We start from the raw sequence: 13690 nt of genomic DNA, 5'->3' as shown, positions 1-13690 counted from the left end.
GGCCTTCTCCTGATTCATACTGTTGTAAGTATGTAAATACTATCAAAAGGATATCCAGACACTACTTCAAAAGGAAAATAAACAGGAATGTTCAGCAATTCACTTCCACTTCTAGCCAATCCCGATTACAGTCATTGCACGCAAGGACACCAGCCACCATGGTTTTGCTATTTTGTATCTCATCAGGCGTTATGGTGAAATCAAAGTGATGGACACAAAATGGTTACCTGGCACACAAAATGGACTCTGGGAAGGGACATTAAGAGGCATTGACTTTGGACACAGACAGTTACACAAAGGGTTAAAAACTTTAGTGTCTAAATTGCTGCAGGAAACTGGTCTGACCTTGAGGCACTTTAAGACTTGGGAAAAGAGCAGACTCAGAACAATGAGTTTGATAACAAGATCAGCCACTGATGGGGACATAAATACATAAATGTATATATCGAAACCAGTCATTGATAGAGGACATAACTGTATAAATGTATCCACTCTATGTACAATGATGTGTTAACTGTCAATGTCCGTACCTGTCTGCTTGTAATGATATGTTAACTGTCGATGTCCGTATCTGTCTACTCAACTTGTAACGATGTGCTAACGGCTAATGTCCGTACTATTATCTAAAAAGTATAAAAGATGCTCAACTACCATTGTGTAGTTGAGAAGGTGACTGCCTGTACTGCGGAGTGCCAGCACTTCTCCCAAAGCTTTGTCCGAATAAAACTGTTTGTTGAACCTCCAAGTCTGACTCCGAAGTGGTGAATTTCCCACAACATCAGGGTTACTCGCTATATCCAATTTTCCTATCAGATTGTTGGTTTCTATTGTTTAATAAATCTTAATTGCATTAAAGTTCTTTTTAAAAAAATGTCACATATGGGTGTCCATCTTTGCGATGATTCAATTGCACTCTGGTTTTTATCAAAAAGAATATTGCTTTGATGTGTACATGTAGTAGTTATATCTAAAATATATGTTCTATAAACCAACTCTTATCAGGTCAACTATAAACCTAACCACTAAAACCTTGTCTGTACTGAAAAAATCCAAATAATGATGCATATACTATTTGTACATCTATACAAATAAGTTCCTTAAGTTACACTTGCATTAGTGTTGAAAATTATTTTAGGTTATGAATAACAATAAACCAATATTAATGCTATACATGAATCATTTCGATTAGATGTTGGCACACAACTATTGTGTATGGGATGAAAAATAATTACCATGATCTCCACCTCCAAATTTCTTTGGAAAAGTAATTCTCTGAGTGTGTCAATAGCATCTTCCTGCCACTTGTTTCCCACCTGTAAAAGTTGCCAATTAGTTCGAACACTTAGAATGAATAGGTTTTAACTGCAGTTTTATTTACGACGGTTAGTTAACATTTTTCAAAGAGCAGAACATGTAACATTAAAGCTTAAAAATTAGAGTACAGAAATGTCTGAGCATAAAGAGCAATCATAAATATTATAGTGTTAAACAAGTGGCCAATGATTTAACCAGCAGATCCAGCATACCGTTCACTGGTGATATTCCCCAAATTTGAACCAATCCTTAGTCAAGAAAGACTGGGCCGATACTGCGTGAAGGTCTAGCTCTCGTGCACAGGCCCAAAACAAACTAACAATGAGACCCTCCACCCCCATCCACAGATAAAACAATTGACTACAAGCTCACATACTTCTTACCTTATTTTGTTAAGCATTTTATAGACATTTCATTCTCCAAGTAGATTTCTTTATGTTTACAGTCCAGGTAAACTAATTTTTATTTTCTATTCTGAAAACTGACCAATTTAATGCTCAAATTTTGAGATAAAAATAACAATGAGGCCAATGGTACTATTATAACAGTATATTGAACAAAACTTCAGACGAGCAGTTAAATGATCAAATCTGGAAGTTGCTGTTTAGAGATACCCCACTCCTCTCCAACGTGCACTGTTGCAGTCATCTAAAAACTGTCATGAAAGACTCGATATCAAAGCAAATGCAATAGCATGAACTTGCCCAATGGTTCTACAGTATAAACAGCTGAAAAATTAGGGTTGGTGATCAAGGAACAAGTAAACGTTTAAATGGTGATAATTATTACCGAACTTCAGAATCGTTAGAACTCAGGAAGTGGTCATTTGGCCCATCGTGTGTGCCATTCTCTCACCTCCCTGGAGCTCTGCACATTCTTCCTTTTTGAATGCTTCAATTGAACCTGCCGCCAACACTATCACGCCATGCCACACACTATGTGGGGAAAAGATTTTTATGTTGCTTTTGCCAATTAAATCTGTGTCCCCTCATTCACTATCCTTTAGTAAGTGGAAACTGTTTCTCCCGATCTTTTTCCAGACCCATCATGCTTTTTACCTCAGCTGTAAATTCTTCACCTGTAATCAGGTGAAGGGCAAGATCAAAAGAACCACTTTGGTTACGGAACTACATTAGTGTGAACACCAACCAGTGCATCAGCGTAAAGAATTACAACAGATAGCATATTCGCAGAATCCTACACAAGGACATAGGAGAAGGCCACTTTGGCCTACAAGTCTGTCCTGCCATTCAATATCATGGCTAATCTGGTGTGGTCTCAATGCCACTTTCCTGTCTGCACCCCCATAACCCTTGAATCACTTGTCCATCAAAAATAAATTCAATGACTTAGTCGCCATTGCCTGCTGAGGAAGAGAACTCCATGTAATAATGACCCTCAAAACAAATTCTCCTCAGTGTTAAAAGAGAGACAATGTTCCATTGTTCTGGTCAGGAGTGGAAACATCATCCTGATATCTAGCCTGTCAAGTCCCCTCGGGATCTTCCACATTTCAATAAGATCACTACTCATTCTTCCAAACTCCAATGTGTTTAGACCCAACCTGTTCAACCTTTCTTCATAGGATACACCTTTCATCCCAGGAATGAGGTGGGTGAACCTTCTCTGCACGACTAATGCAATTATATCATTTTTCTAAAAAGGAAGCCAAAGCTGTTTCGCACTATTCCAGATGTGATCTCACTAATGCTCTTTAAAGTTGCAGAAAGACCTCCCTACCTTTATATTCCATTCCCTTTGCAATAAACACCAATATTCAATTTGCCTTCCTAATCATTTGCTGTACCTATATACTAACTTTTTGCGATGCATGTACCAGGACACCAGGTCCCTCTCTATCACCAAGTTCTGCAATCTCTCATTTAATTAATATACCTTTTTCCACTCTTCTTATCAAAGTGCATGAGTTCACATTTCCCCATGTTATATTCCATCTGCCAATCTTCTTTCCACTATCTATATCTCTCTTTAGACTCTCTACCCCCTCTAGATAACTTTCCCTACCTATATTGGTGTCATCAGCAACTTTAGCAACCATACATTCAGTCTCTTCATCCAAATCATTGATGTAGATTGTAAAAGTTGAGGCCCCAGCACCGATCCCTGTGACACTCCACTAATTACAATGCCAACCTAAAAACGACCCATTTATCCCTACTTCTGTTTCGTTAGCCAGCCAATCCTTGATCTATTTTAATATGTTACTTCCTATCTTGTGTAGTGACCTTTGATTTGGCACTACAATTATCAAACACCAATTGGAAATTCACATCTACAAGTTCTCCCTTATCCATCTTGCTTGTTACTACCTCAAAAAAAAATTTCCTTTTCACAAAGCCATGTTAACTCTGCCTGATTGCATTATGATTTTATGAGTTTCCTCTTGTAGCATCCTTAATAATGGATTCTGGCATTAGAATATTCTACAGGAGCATGGTACTTGCTCTGAACACCAGAAGACCAAATTCCTCTGCCAACCCACAACAAATCCACAGAAGCCATCAATTGAGACGCATGGCAAAGTTTTGGAAAATGTCCCTCACTTCACATATCTTGGAATCCATCCATCCCAAAATGGCTGACACAGTTTGAAGCATTCACCATCGAATCCAACATGCTAGCTCAGCCCATTCTCAATTGCATACTCAAGTTTGAGAATCATGGTAATGGGATCCATTATTAAACTCAGTCTATCTGGCTTAGTTATTCTCGCTTCTTGACAGCGTTGAAACTTGGAGAGCTAACAGATGCCATAACTCATCCTTGAATACCAACATAGTCTTAGAAGGATCTTGCGATTCCAGAACAAAGAACAAATGATAGTCTCCCCCAAGACACAGACATGTCTGGAATCATCCTCATCCCAGGAATGAGGCTAGAAGCTATGTTAATGTTGCATCAGCTGAAATGGATGGAACATATTGTTAGAATGCATGATTCATGACTACCCAAATAGGTGCTCTGTTCAGAGCTATGCCAAAGAGTCCTTCGGGTACTGATAGTTTTTAAAATAGGACTCTTCAGGACAGATCATTCCTCTGTGGGCAACAAACATGGTTAACAAAAACATGCAACTTGTATAGTCAATTAGACTTTATCCAAATCCTGTACATGATATACTTACAGGTGCTACTCCATAAAGCTGAAATGGCAGACAAAGCTCAGGAATATCAGGATACATTAACACTGGATAAACATGGCATTGAGGGATTGTTTCCGTGTATCCACGATCAACATATTGCACCTAGCATCAAGACGATGAATGAATAATTATACTTATCAAGCAAATGTAACATTTTCAAATCTTAAAATCAGAATATTTTAAAGTTAAGAAAGTCTTAGTGATATTCTTGCATTCTCCATAATTTTCTTAGAACTAAATGTTCACAAAATAATATGGGTAGGAATACAACAAAATCTTCAACATGTTTGTAAACTATCTGAAAGCTAGACAGTATTGCTCAAGGTGACAGATGTGTGATATTTTATAGAAGATTATAGACCCAGCATATAAAGTATGATGGATACTAAAATATTATGAGCAGAAAATATGGCCCATCATTTTACATCACCAAGCTTTTACATTTATTTTTCTTTGCAATGACAAAACTTTATTTAAAAAAATGGATTGTTGAGTTACCAAGCAGCAAAAAAGTGCAACTAGTTGAAAAGTAGGCAGAGGAGGACATGTCAAAAGTAATCACAGAAGTTCAGAAGCATAGCAACAATGATGTGGGAAGCAAATAGAAAGGGTTGTCACAGGAAATGGCAACTATTAAAAGTGCGAAAGATTGCCCAGGTATGCCCAGTTCAGTAAAAACAGGATAAATTTAACCTAACCAGTATCACCTCAGGCTATACTCAAATCAGCAAAACGATGGAGGGAATCATTAATAGCGTCATCAAACAGCTCCAAGGTTGCCCTTCTAATTGATTATCTTGTGTAAGGAAGATATTGCAGGCAACTCAACAAGCCCCAGGCATCACAGCCAAAGTTCTTCAGGACTTGAACTGTTTCAACATCTTCCCTCCCATTGCAAGGTCAGGGGTGGAACTATTTGCTGATAATTCCAATGTCCAACTTAATCTAACATAAAACCGCCTATGCATAAAAATGAAAGGAAATGGCTATATTAAAATCACACAAATATGAGGACTCATATACAGAGGCTCTCTCCAATATGTGAAAAGCAAGAATACCCATGCACACAAAAGAAACCAAACTATTTCTGGTGGTTGTTTTCCAAAGTTCTTTGGACTCTGGAATGGCTCCTACAGATTGGAAGGTAGCTAACGTTAGTCCGCTATTCAAAAAAGGGAAGTAGAGAGAAAACCGGGAACAAACAGACCAGTGAGCCCAATGCTAGTAGTAGGGAAGTTGCCAAAGTCCATTATCAAGGATTTTATAGCACAGCATTCGGAAAGCAGTGGTATAAGCAGAGGATAAGGGGTAAACATTTTAGGACTGAGATGAACAGAACTTTCTTCACCCAGAGTGTGATGAATGTGTGGAATTTACTATCACAGAAAGTGGTTGAGGCCAAAACGTTGTGCGATTTCAAGGAGGAATTAGATATAGCTCTTGGGGCTAAAGGGATCAAGGGCTATGGGGAGGGGGGCAGGATCAGAGAGTATTGAATTTGATGATCAGCCGCGATCATAATGAATGGTGGATTAGGCCCAAATGCCCTACTCCTGCTTCCATTTTCTACGTACGTATGTTTCTATGTATATTTCTAAAGTGAGGCACCTTTCCAAATCACAAAAACTTGCACACTCTTAAAATAGCTTGCAAGTTTTAGCTCTTTTAATTGATATGAAATTAGTAAAGGTTATAAACGTGTTGAAGCAGTTCAGAGAAGGTTTAATCAACTAATACCTGGAATGAGCGAGTCATGAGGAAAGGCTGGACAGGCTAGGTTTGTATCCACTAGAGTTTACAAAAGTAAGAGGCAACTTGATTGAAACACAATTTGACAGAGTGGATGTGTAAATGTTTCTTCTCGTGGGAGAATTGAGGACCACTGATTAAAAATAAAAGATCGCCCAGTTACAAGAGATGAGGAAATATTTTCTCTCCAGATGATTTATGACACTTTGGAAATCTCTTCCTCAATAGTGGTTTGAGGCAGAGTCTATGAATATCTTTAAGGCAGAAACAGATAAATTCTGAATAAGTAAAGAGCTGAAGGGTTATCAGAATTAGGCAGGAATGTGAAGTTGAGGTTAAAATTACATCATCCATGGTCTTACTGAATGGCAGAGCAGGCTTGTGGGGCCGACTAGCCTATTCCTGTTCCTAATTCATACGATCAGCACTCCCTTTGAGCACAGAGCAATGAATTATCCGTATAATGACAATGCCATTATTTTTCTTTTTAATATAATTTTTCATTATTTTAGAAAGGACACCAGGTTCTTTTACTTAACTATATGCTTTATGCAATGTAAAATAATTTTAATGACTTTAAAAAACTTTACATGGAAGCTCCACGATGCAGTGGGCCCTTTCATTGCTCAGTCAGTCTAGACTGATAGAGCGAAAGATTTCCATCTCTACTTGCTATAAAAGGATAAATCTGAATTAGTTTGTAACCCAATTTCTAATGGAGTCTGAAGGAAAACAAATGTCACATCAACACAATTGAGCGTGGTGTTGGGATTAGGAAGGGCACAGCATGTACATACATGTTGCAGATATTAAGCAAGCCAAGTGTACTCAACACGTACACAGATGCTTGGAGTAAAAAAGCGCTTTATTTCCTCAATGATATTTATATATTCTAAAAGCCCTAGCAGTATTAGCTTAGCAAGCACCACTGGAAAGTTTTTACCCCAATCCACATGTACTGTTCAGGATGGCAGAGAAACTATACTACATTCTGTTGAAAGACAAGTCTAAACACTTCATTTCTACCATCTTCAGGTTTCCAGAACCCTAGGCTTTACTAGCATATTTACAAATATACCAACACTTGTACACATCTCACCTTAACCGATCCTCCAATTACTTCCAAAATCCTTCCTCTGTACCAGAGCGTATCAGAACCTTTAACAATGCAGCCTTCTCTTTTGCTATAGCAATACAGTTTCAGAAATGGTAGGACTTTAAAACTGGTCTGGATAGCATTGGTCAACATGGAGAATTGCTCTTCTGAATTCAAAGCAAAAAGTGCAACAGTTAGGATCAGTTATCAACTTGCAAGATTCCATGAAGCCGTAGCAAAAACAATTAAATATTGAAAATAATGTTGATATGCACCATGTTAACACTTTAAAATGACATTATGAAAATTAACAATTGCAACAACTATCAAAACAATATCTTATTTTGAGCCTCTGACACTTCAGAATACAGAAAAAAGTTTTTAATAAAACCATGTTTTTTAAAAAAGAGGTTTTGTCTATGCAGTGCCCATTTGTAGCAATTCAATGCATGCACGACAACTTGCGATCACAAAATTTCTGATCAGCGATCTCTGTAACCTTCTATTGAGTGTTAACCAAATATTACTTTTTCATATTGGTTACTTTTCTGGGACGAACAACCAACATGGCAGCATTTTCCAAAAACCTTGACCCAGGGTGGGACTCAGCACAGACCTAAATATGCCTGTGGTTCACTCCTTTTTGGATCTCCTGTAGTCCTGGCTTAGAGACCACTGAGGTAATAGAGGAAATCTTCAATCAAAAGATGAGGTTACCAACAGAATGACCTCCTTCTGCACTGTAAGGATTCTACGAACAATCTGGCTAACAAGGAGGAAAAATCTGCAAATGATGTACAAGGCCCCCCCAAGTGTCTCACCATTAAGTCCCTACAGGTCAACCGATATTGGTGCAAGGAACCTGGCCATTGATTCATTTAGACCAGCTTTGAAAATTACATATGGATTGCAAACTGTTTGCTTAAATGCCATTACCAAACAGATATAATATGAGGAACTTCATAAGGGCACTCCTAAACACAAGGAATAAAAAGGAGCAATCACACTATTGAGAATGTATCATAGAACCCCAAACAGAGAGAGATGGAAGCAAATATGTAAGCAAATTGCAAAGAAATGCAGAAATAATAGTAGTAATTGTCGGGAATTTCAATGATCCTGATATTAACTGGGATAAAATCACAAAGGGTACAGAGAGCATAGAATTCTTAAAAACATCACTCAAAAATATTAAGTAGTACATAGCAAGACCAGAAGAGAGAGTGCTGTATTTAGTTTATGCAAGGAAGCTAGGCAGGTGGAAAGAATGAGAGTGAGCATTTTGCTGGTAATGATCATAATTAAGAAAAAGCACACGAGGCAGCCAAATGGCCCATCATATCATTGCCAGCTCTCTGCAACAGCTACAGTTAGTCGCATTTCCTTGTAACCCTGAAAATATGCTCTTCAGGATGTTATCCAATTCTATTTTGTTATGATCTCTGTAGGCAGAGACCAAAACTTTTGAGAAGGATTTGAGCTTCTAATTACCAGCTGTAAAAAAAGACAAGGTTTCACATTTTAAACTTTTACTGTAACAAATGACTAAAAACCACCATTGACTAAACACCAACTTTTTATAGGCAGACTATGGAAATAAACATTTCCCTTTTATACTTATGCATCACACTCTCCATAGAAACAACCCTTAAAGCAAACAGTCCACAGCTTCCAATGTGTACCCTTGTCCCCCATTTGGCCAACTGGTAACATCAGGTGATCGTTTCAAAGCACTTTCTTCAGTTTTTGAAATTTCTTAAAATCAATCACCAACAGTAAAGCCTGTTCCAATGATTCCCCTTCTCACAGCCTTGCCAGGATGAATTTCCTGGAATCCTTTGCTGGATGTCTTTGACTGAATACCCGTTCCCTCCCACATCCAGTTATGGTAGCCTGCAAAGCTGAAACAGCCTCTTTGTTGATCATGCAGAACTGCTGTCCCTTCATATTCATTTATTGAATCGGGAAGCCTGTAACCTGGTTTCAAAAATGGTTTCCTCTGCCCTCTTCCCCATAGTAATGTGATGCACATTAACTTCGTATTATGCTAAAAATGCTGCATAGCTATTCTTGACTCTTTCATCTTGGACAGTTAAAGTCAAATGGACAGTTTGCAGCACAACTGTTTTACAAGCTAACAACTACAACAACACCTCAACTGTTCACATTATATATTAATGATATGAATGAGGGAATTAAATGTATTATCTCCATTTGCATATGATACAAAGTTGGGTGGGAGGGGGAGCTGTGAGGAGGATGCAGAAATGCTTCAGTGATTTGGACTGAGGTTGAGTGATAGGGCCCATGCATGGTAGATGTAGTATAATGTGGATAAATGTGAGGCTATCCACTTTGTTAGCAGGGAGATTATTTGAATGGATGCAAATTGTGGGAGGTGGATACTTAGTGGGATCTTGATATCTTTGTGTATCACTCACTGAAAATAAGTGCATAGGTACAGCAAGCAATAAAGGCAGCAAGATGATTAATAGGGATGTGTTACTGCAATTGTTAGGACATTGGTATGCCACACCTGGAGTATTGTGTGCAGTTTTGGTGTCCTTATCCGAGGAAGGATGTCCTTGCTTTGGAGGGAGTGCAATGACAGTTTATCAGGTTGATTCCTGAGGTGGCAGGACTGTCATATGAAGAGAGAATAAGTTGGTTAAGACTATATTCATTGGTAGTTAGAAGAGCAAGAGGGGATCTCATAAAAACTTAAAATTCTAACAGGGTTAGACAGGGTAGATTCAGAAAGAATGTTCCTGAGGTGGTGGTGTCCAGAACTAGGGGTCATAGTTTGAAGATAAGGGGTAAACCCTTTAGGACTGAGGTGAGGAGAAATTTCTTCACCCAAAAAGAGTGGGATTCACTGCCACACATAGTGTGATTTCAAGGAGGAATTAGATATAGCACTTGGGTCTAAAGGGATCAGGGGATTGAATTTGATAAATCAGCCATGATCATAATGAATGGCGGAGCAGGCTCCAAGAGCTGAATGGCCTACTCCTGCTTCTATATTCTATGCATCTTTCCATATACAATGAGTCACACATTACGATCTGGAATGCAATGACTGAGGGTGGGGTAGTGGCAAATCCAATCATAGCTTTCAGAAAGGAGTTGGATAATTAAGAACATAACATAAGAACTAGGAGCAGGAGTAGGGCATCTGGCCTTTCGAGCCTGCTCCGCCATTCAATAAGATCCTGGCTGATCTTTTGTGGACTCAGCTCTACTTACCTGCCTGCTTACCATAACCCTTAATTCCTTTACTGTTCAAAAATTTATCTATCCTTGCCTTAAAAACATTTAATGAAATAGCCTCAACTGCTTCACTGGACACGGAATTCCACAGATTCACAACCCTGTGTGTGAAGAAGTTCCTCCTCAACTCAGTCCTAAATCTGCTCCCCTTGTTTTGAGGCTATGCCCCTAGTTTTAGTTTCACCTACCAGTGGAAACAACTTTTCTGCTTCTATCTTATCTATTTCCTTCACAATATGTTTCTATAAGATCTCCCCTCATTCTTCTGAATTCCAACGAGTATAACCCCAGTCTACTCGATCTCTCCTCATAAGCCGACCCTCTCAACTCCAGAATCAACCTAGTGAATCTCCTCTGTACCCCCTCCAGTACCAGTATATCCTTTCTCAAGTGAGACCAAAACTGTACATAGTACTCCAGGTGTGGCCTCACCAGCACCTTATACATGTGCAACATAAACTCTCTGCTTTTAAACTCCATTCCTCTGGCAATGAAGAACAAAATTCCATTTACCTTCTTAATTACCTGTTACACCTGCAAACCAACTTTGTGATTCATGCACAAGGACACCCAGGTCCCTCTGCATAGCAGCATGCTGCAACTTTTTTACCATTTAAATAGTCAATTTCGCTGTTATTCCTACTAAAATGCTTGACCTTACATTTACTAACATTGTACTCCATCTGCCAATCCCATGCCCACTCACTTAGACTATCTATATCCCTTTGCAGACTTTGTGTCCTCTGCACATTCTGCTCTGCCACTCACCTTAGTGTCACCTGTGAATTTTGACACACTACACTTGGTCCCCAACTCCAAATCATCTATGTAAATCATAAACAATTGCGGTCCCAACACTGATCCCTGAGGCACACCACTAGTCACTGATCGCCAACCAGAAAAACACCTATTTACCCCCCCCATTCTTTGCTTTCTGTTAATTAATCAATCTTTTATCCATGCTAATACATTACCCGTAACATCATGCACCTTTATCTTATGCAGCAGCCTTTGGTGGGGCACCTTGTCAAATGCCTTCTGGAAATCCAGATACACCACATCCACAGGTTCCCCATTGTCCACTGCACATGTAATGTTCTCAAAGAATTCCACCAAATTAGTCAAACATGACCTGCCCTTCATGAACCCATGCTGCGTCTTCCCAAAGGGACAACTGATATCCAGATGTCTCACTATTTCTTCCTTGATGGTAGATTCAAGCATTTTCCCTACTATAGAAGTTAAGCTAACCACCTTTCGTCTACCTCCTTCTTTAAACAGTGGCATCACATTTGCGGTTTTCCAATCTGCGGGAGCCACCCCAGAGCCCAGTGAATTTTGGTAAATTACCAATAGTCCATTTGCTATTCTCCCCCCCCCCCCCCCCCCCCCCCGCCACCTCTTACTTAGTACCCTGGGATGCATTCCATCAGGGCCAGGTGACTTGTCTACCTTTAGCCCCATTAGCTTGCCCAACACTACCTCTTTTGTGATAATGATAGTTTCTAGGTCCTCACCTGCCATAGCCTTCGTCATCAATTTTTGGTATGTTTTTTGTGTCTTCCACTGTGAAGACCGACACAATATACCTGTTCAATGTCTCAGCCATTTCCTCATTTAAGTTATTACATCCTCCTTCTCATCCTCTAAGGGACCAATGTTTACTTTATCCACTCTTTCATTTTATATATTTGTAGAAACTTCTGCTGTTTTTATATTCTGAGCTAGTTTACTCTCATAATCCATCTTACTTTTCTTTATAGCTTTTTTCGTGGCTCTGTTGACCTTTAAAGATTTCCCAATCCTCTAGTTTCCTATTCATCTTTGCCACTTTGTATGCATTTTCTTTCAATTTGATACCCTCCTTTATTTCCTTAGATATCCATGGCTGATTATCTCTTTTTCTGCAGTCCTTCCTTATCACTGGTATATACTTTTGCTGAGCACTGAAAAATTGCTTTGAAAGTCCTCCACTGTTCCTCAATTGTCCCACGATGAAACTTTTGCTCCCAGACTACCTTAGCCAACTCCTCCCTCATCCCATCGTAGTCTCCTTTGTTTAAGCACCAGACACGGGTATTAGATTTCACTTTTTCACGCTCCATCTGTATTTTGAATTCAACCATACTGTGATCGCTTCTTCCAAGAGAATCCCCAACTGTAAGATCATTAATTATTCCTGTCTCATTACATAGGATCAGATCCAGAATAGCTTGCTCCTTCGTAGGTTCCATTACATACTGTTCAAGGAAGCTATCGCGGATACATTCTATGAACTCCTCCTCAAGGCTGCCTTGACCGACCTGGTTTGACCAATCGACATGTAGATTAAAATCCCCCAATTATTCAAAGAACAAAGTCTGCAAAGATATGGGGAAAAAGGTGAAGGAAGGGGTCATCACAGTGCTATCAAGCGGCACATGCTTGGCAATAACCTGCTCACTGACACTCAGTTTGAGTTCCGCCAGGATCACTCAGCTCATGATCTCATTACAACCTTGGTTCAAACATGGACAAAAAAAAAGCTGAACTCCAGAGATGAAGAAAGAGTGACTGCCCTTCATATCAAAACATAATTTGACTGAATATGGCATCAAGGAGCCCTAGCAAAACTACAAGAAAAAGGGAATCAGGGCGAAGACTCTCCGCTGGTTGTGGTCATTCCTGGCACAAAAGGGAGACAGTTGTGATTATTGGAGATCAATCATCTTACTTCCAGGGCATCACTTCAGGAGTTCCTCTGGCTAGTGTCCTAGGCCAAACCACCTTAGCTGCTTTATCAATGACCTTCCTTCCATCATAAAGGTCAGAAGTAAGGATATTCACTGATGATTCAGTGGGCGGCACAGTGGCAAGCACTGCTGCCTCACAGTGCCAGGGACCAGGGTTCAATTCTGGCCACGGGTCAGTGTGTGTGGAGTCTGCATGTTCTCCCCGTATCTGCCTGGGTTTCCTCCGGGTGCTCCGGTTTCCTCGCACAGTCCAAAGATGTGCGGATTAGGTTGATTGGCCTTGCTAAATTGACCCTAGCGTCAGGGGATTAGCAGGATAAATATGTGGGGTTACTGGGTGGGATTGTGGTCGGTGCAGACTCGATG

The 13690-nt window shown here is 39.6% G+C and overlaps 1 protein-coding gene across 1 annotated transcript in view; it reads right to left on the bottom strand.

The window, feature by feature from the left end:
* rnf17 (ring finger protein 17) overlaps positions 1 to 13690 on the bottom strand; it is a 73523-nt gene that overhangs the window by 23680 nt on the left and 36153 nt on the right. The window contains exons 15-17 of the mRNA XM_078221447.1: positions 7326 to 7489; positions 4460 to 4579; positions 1233 to 1313 (exon numbers count right to left, since the gene is read on the bottom strand). Of these exons, the coding sequence (XP_078077573.1) occupies positions 1233 to 1313; positions 4460 to 4579; positions 7326 to 7489 (365 nt within the window). The remainder of the gene's footprint in view (positions 1 to 1232; positions 1314 to 4459; positions 4580 to 7325; positions 7490 to 13690) is intronic.

The sequence above is a fragment of the Mustelus asterias genome, chromosome 10 (assembly GCF_964213995.1).
Source record: "Mustelus asterias chromosome 10, sMusAst1.hap1.1, whole genome shotgun sequence".
NCBI lineage: Eukaryota > Metazoa > Chordata > Chondrichthyes > Carcharhiniformes > Triakidae > Mustelus > Mustelus asterias.
The sequence above is the reverse complement of the archived record's forward strand: the minus strand, read 5'-3'. Positions and strand labels throughout refer to the sequence as shown.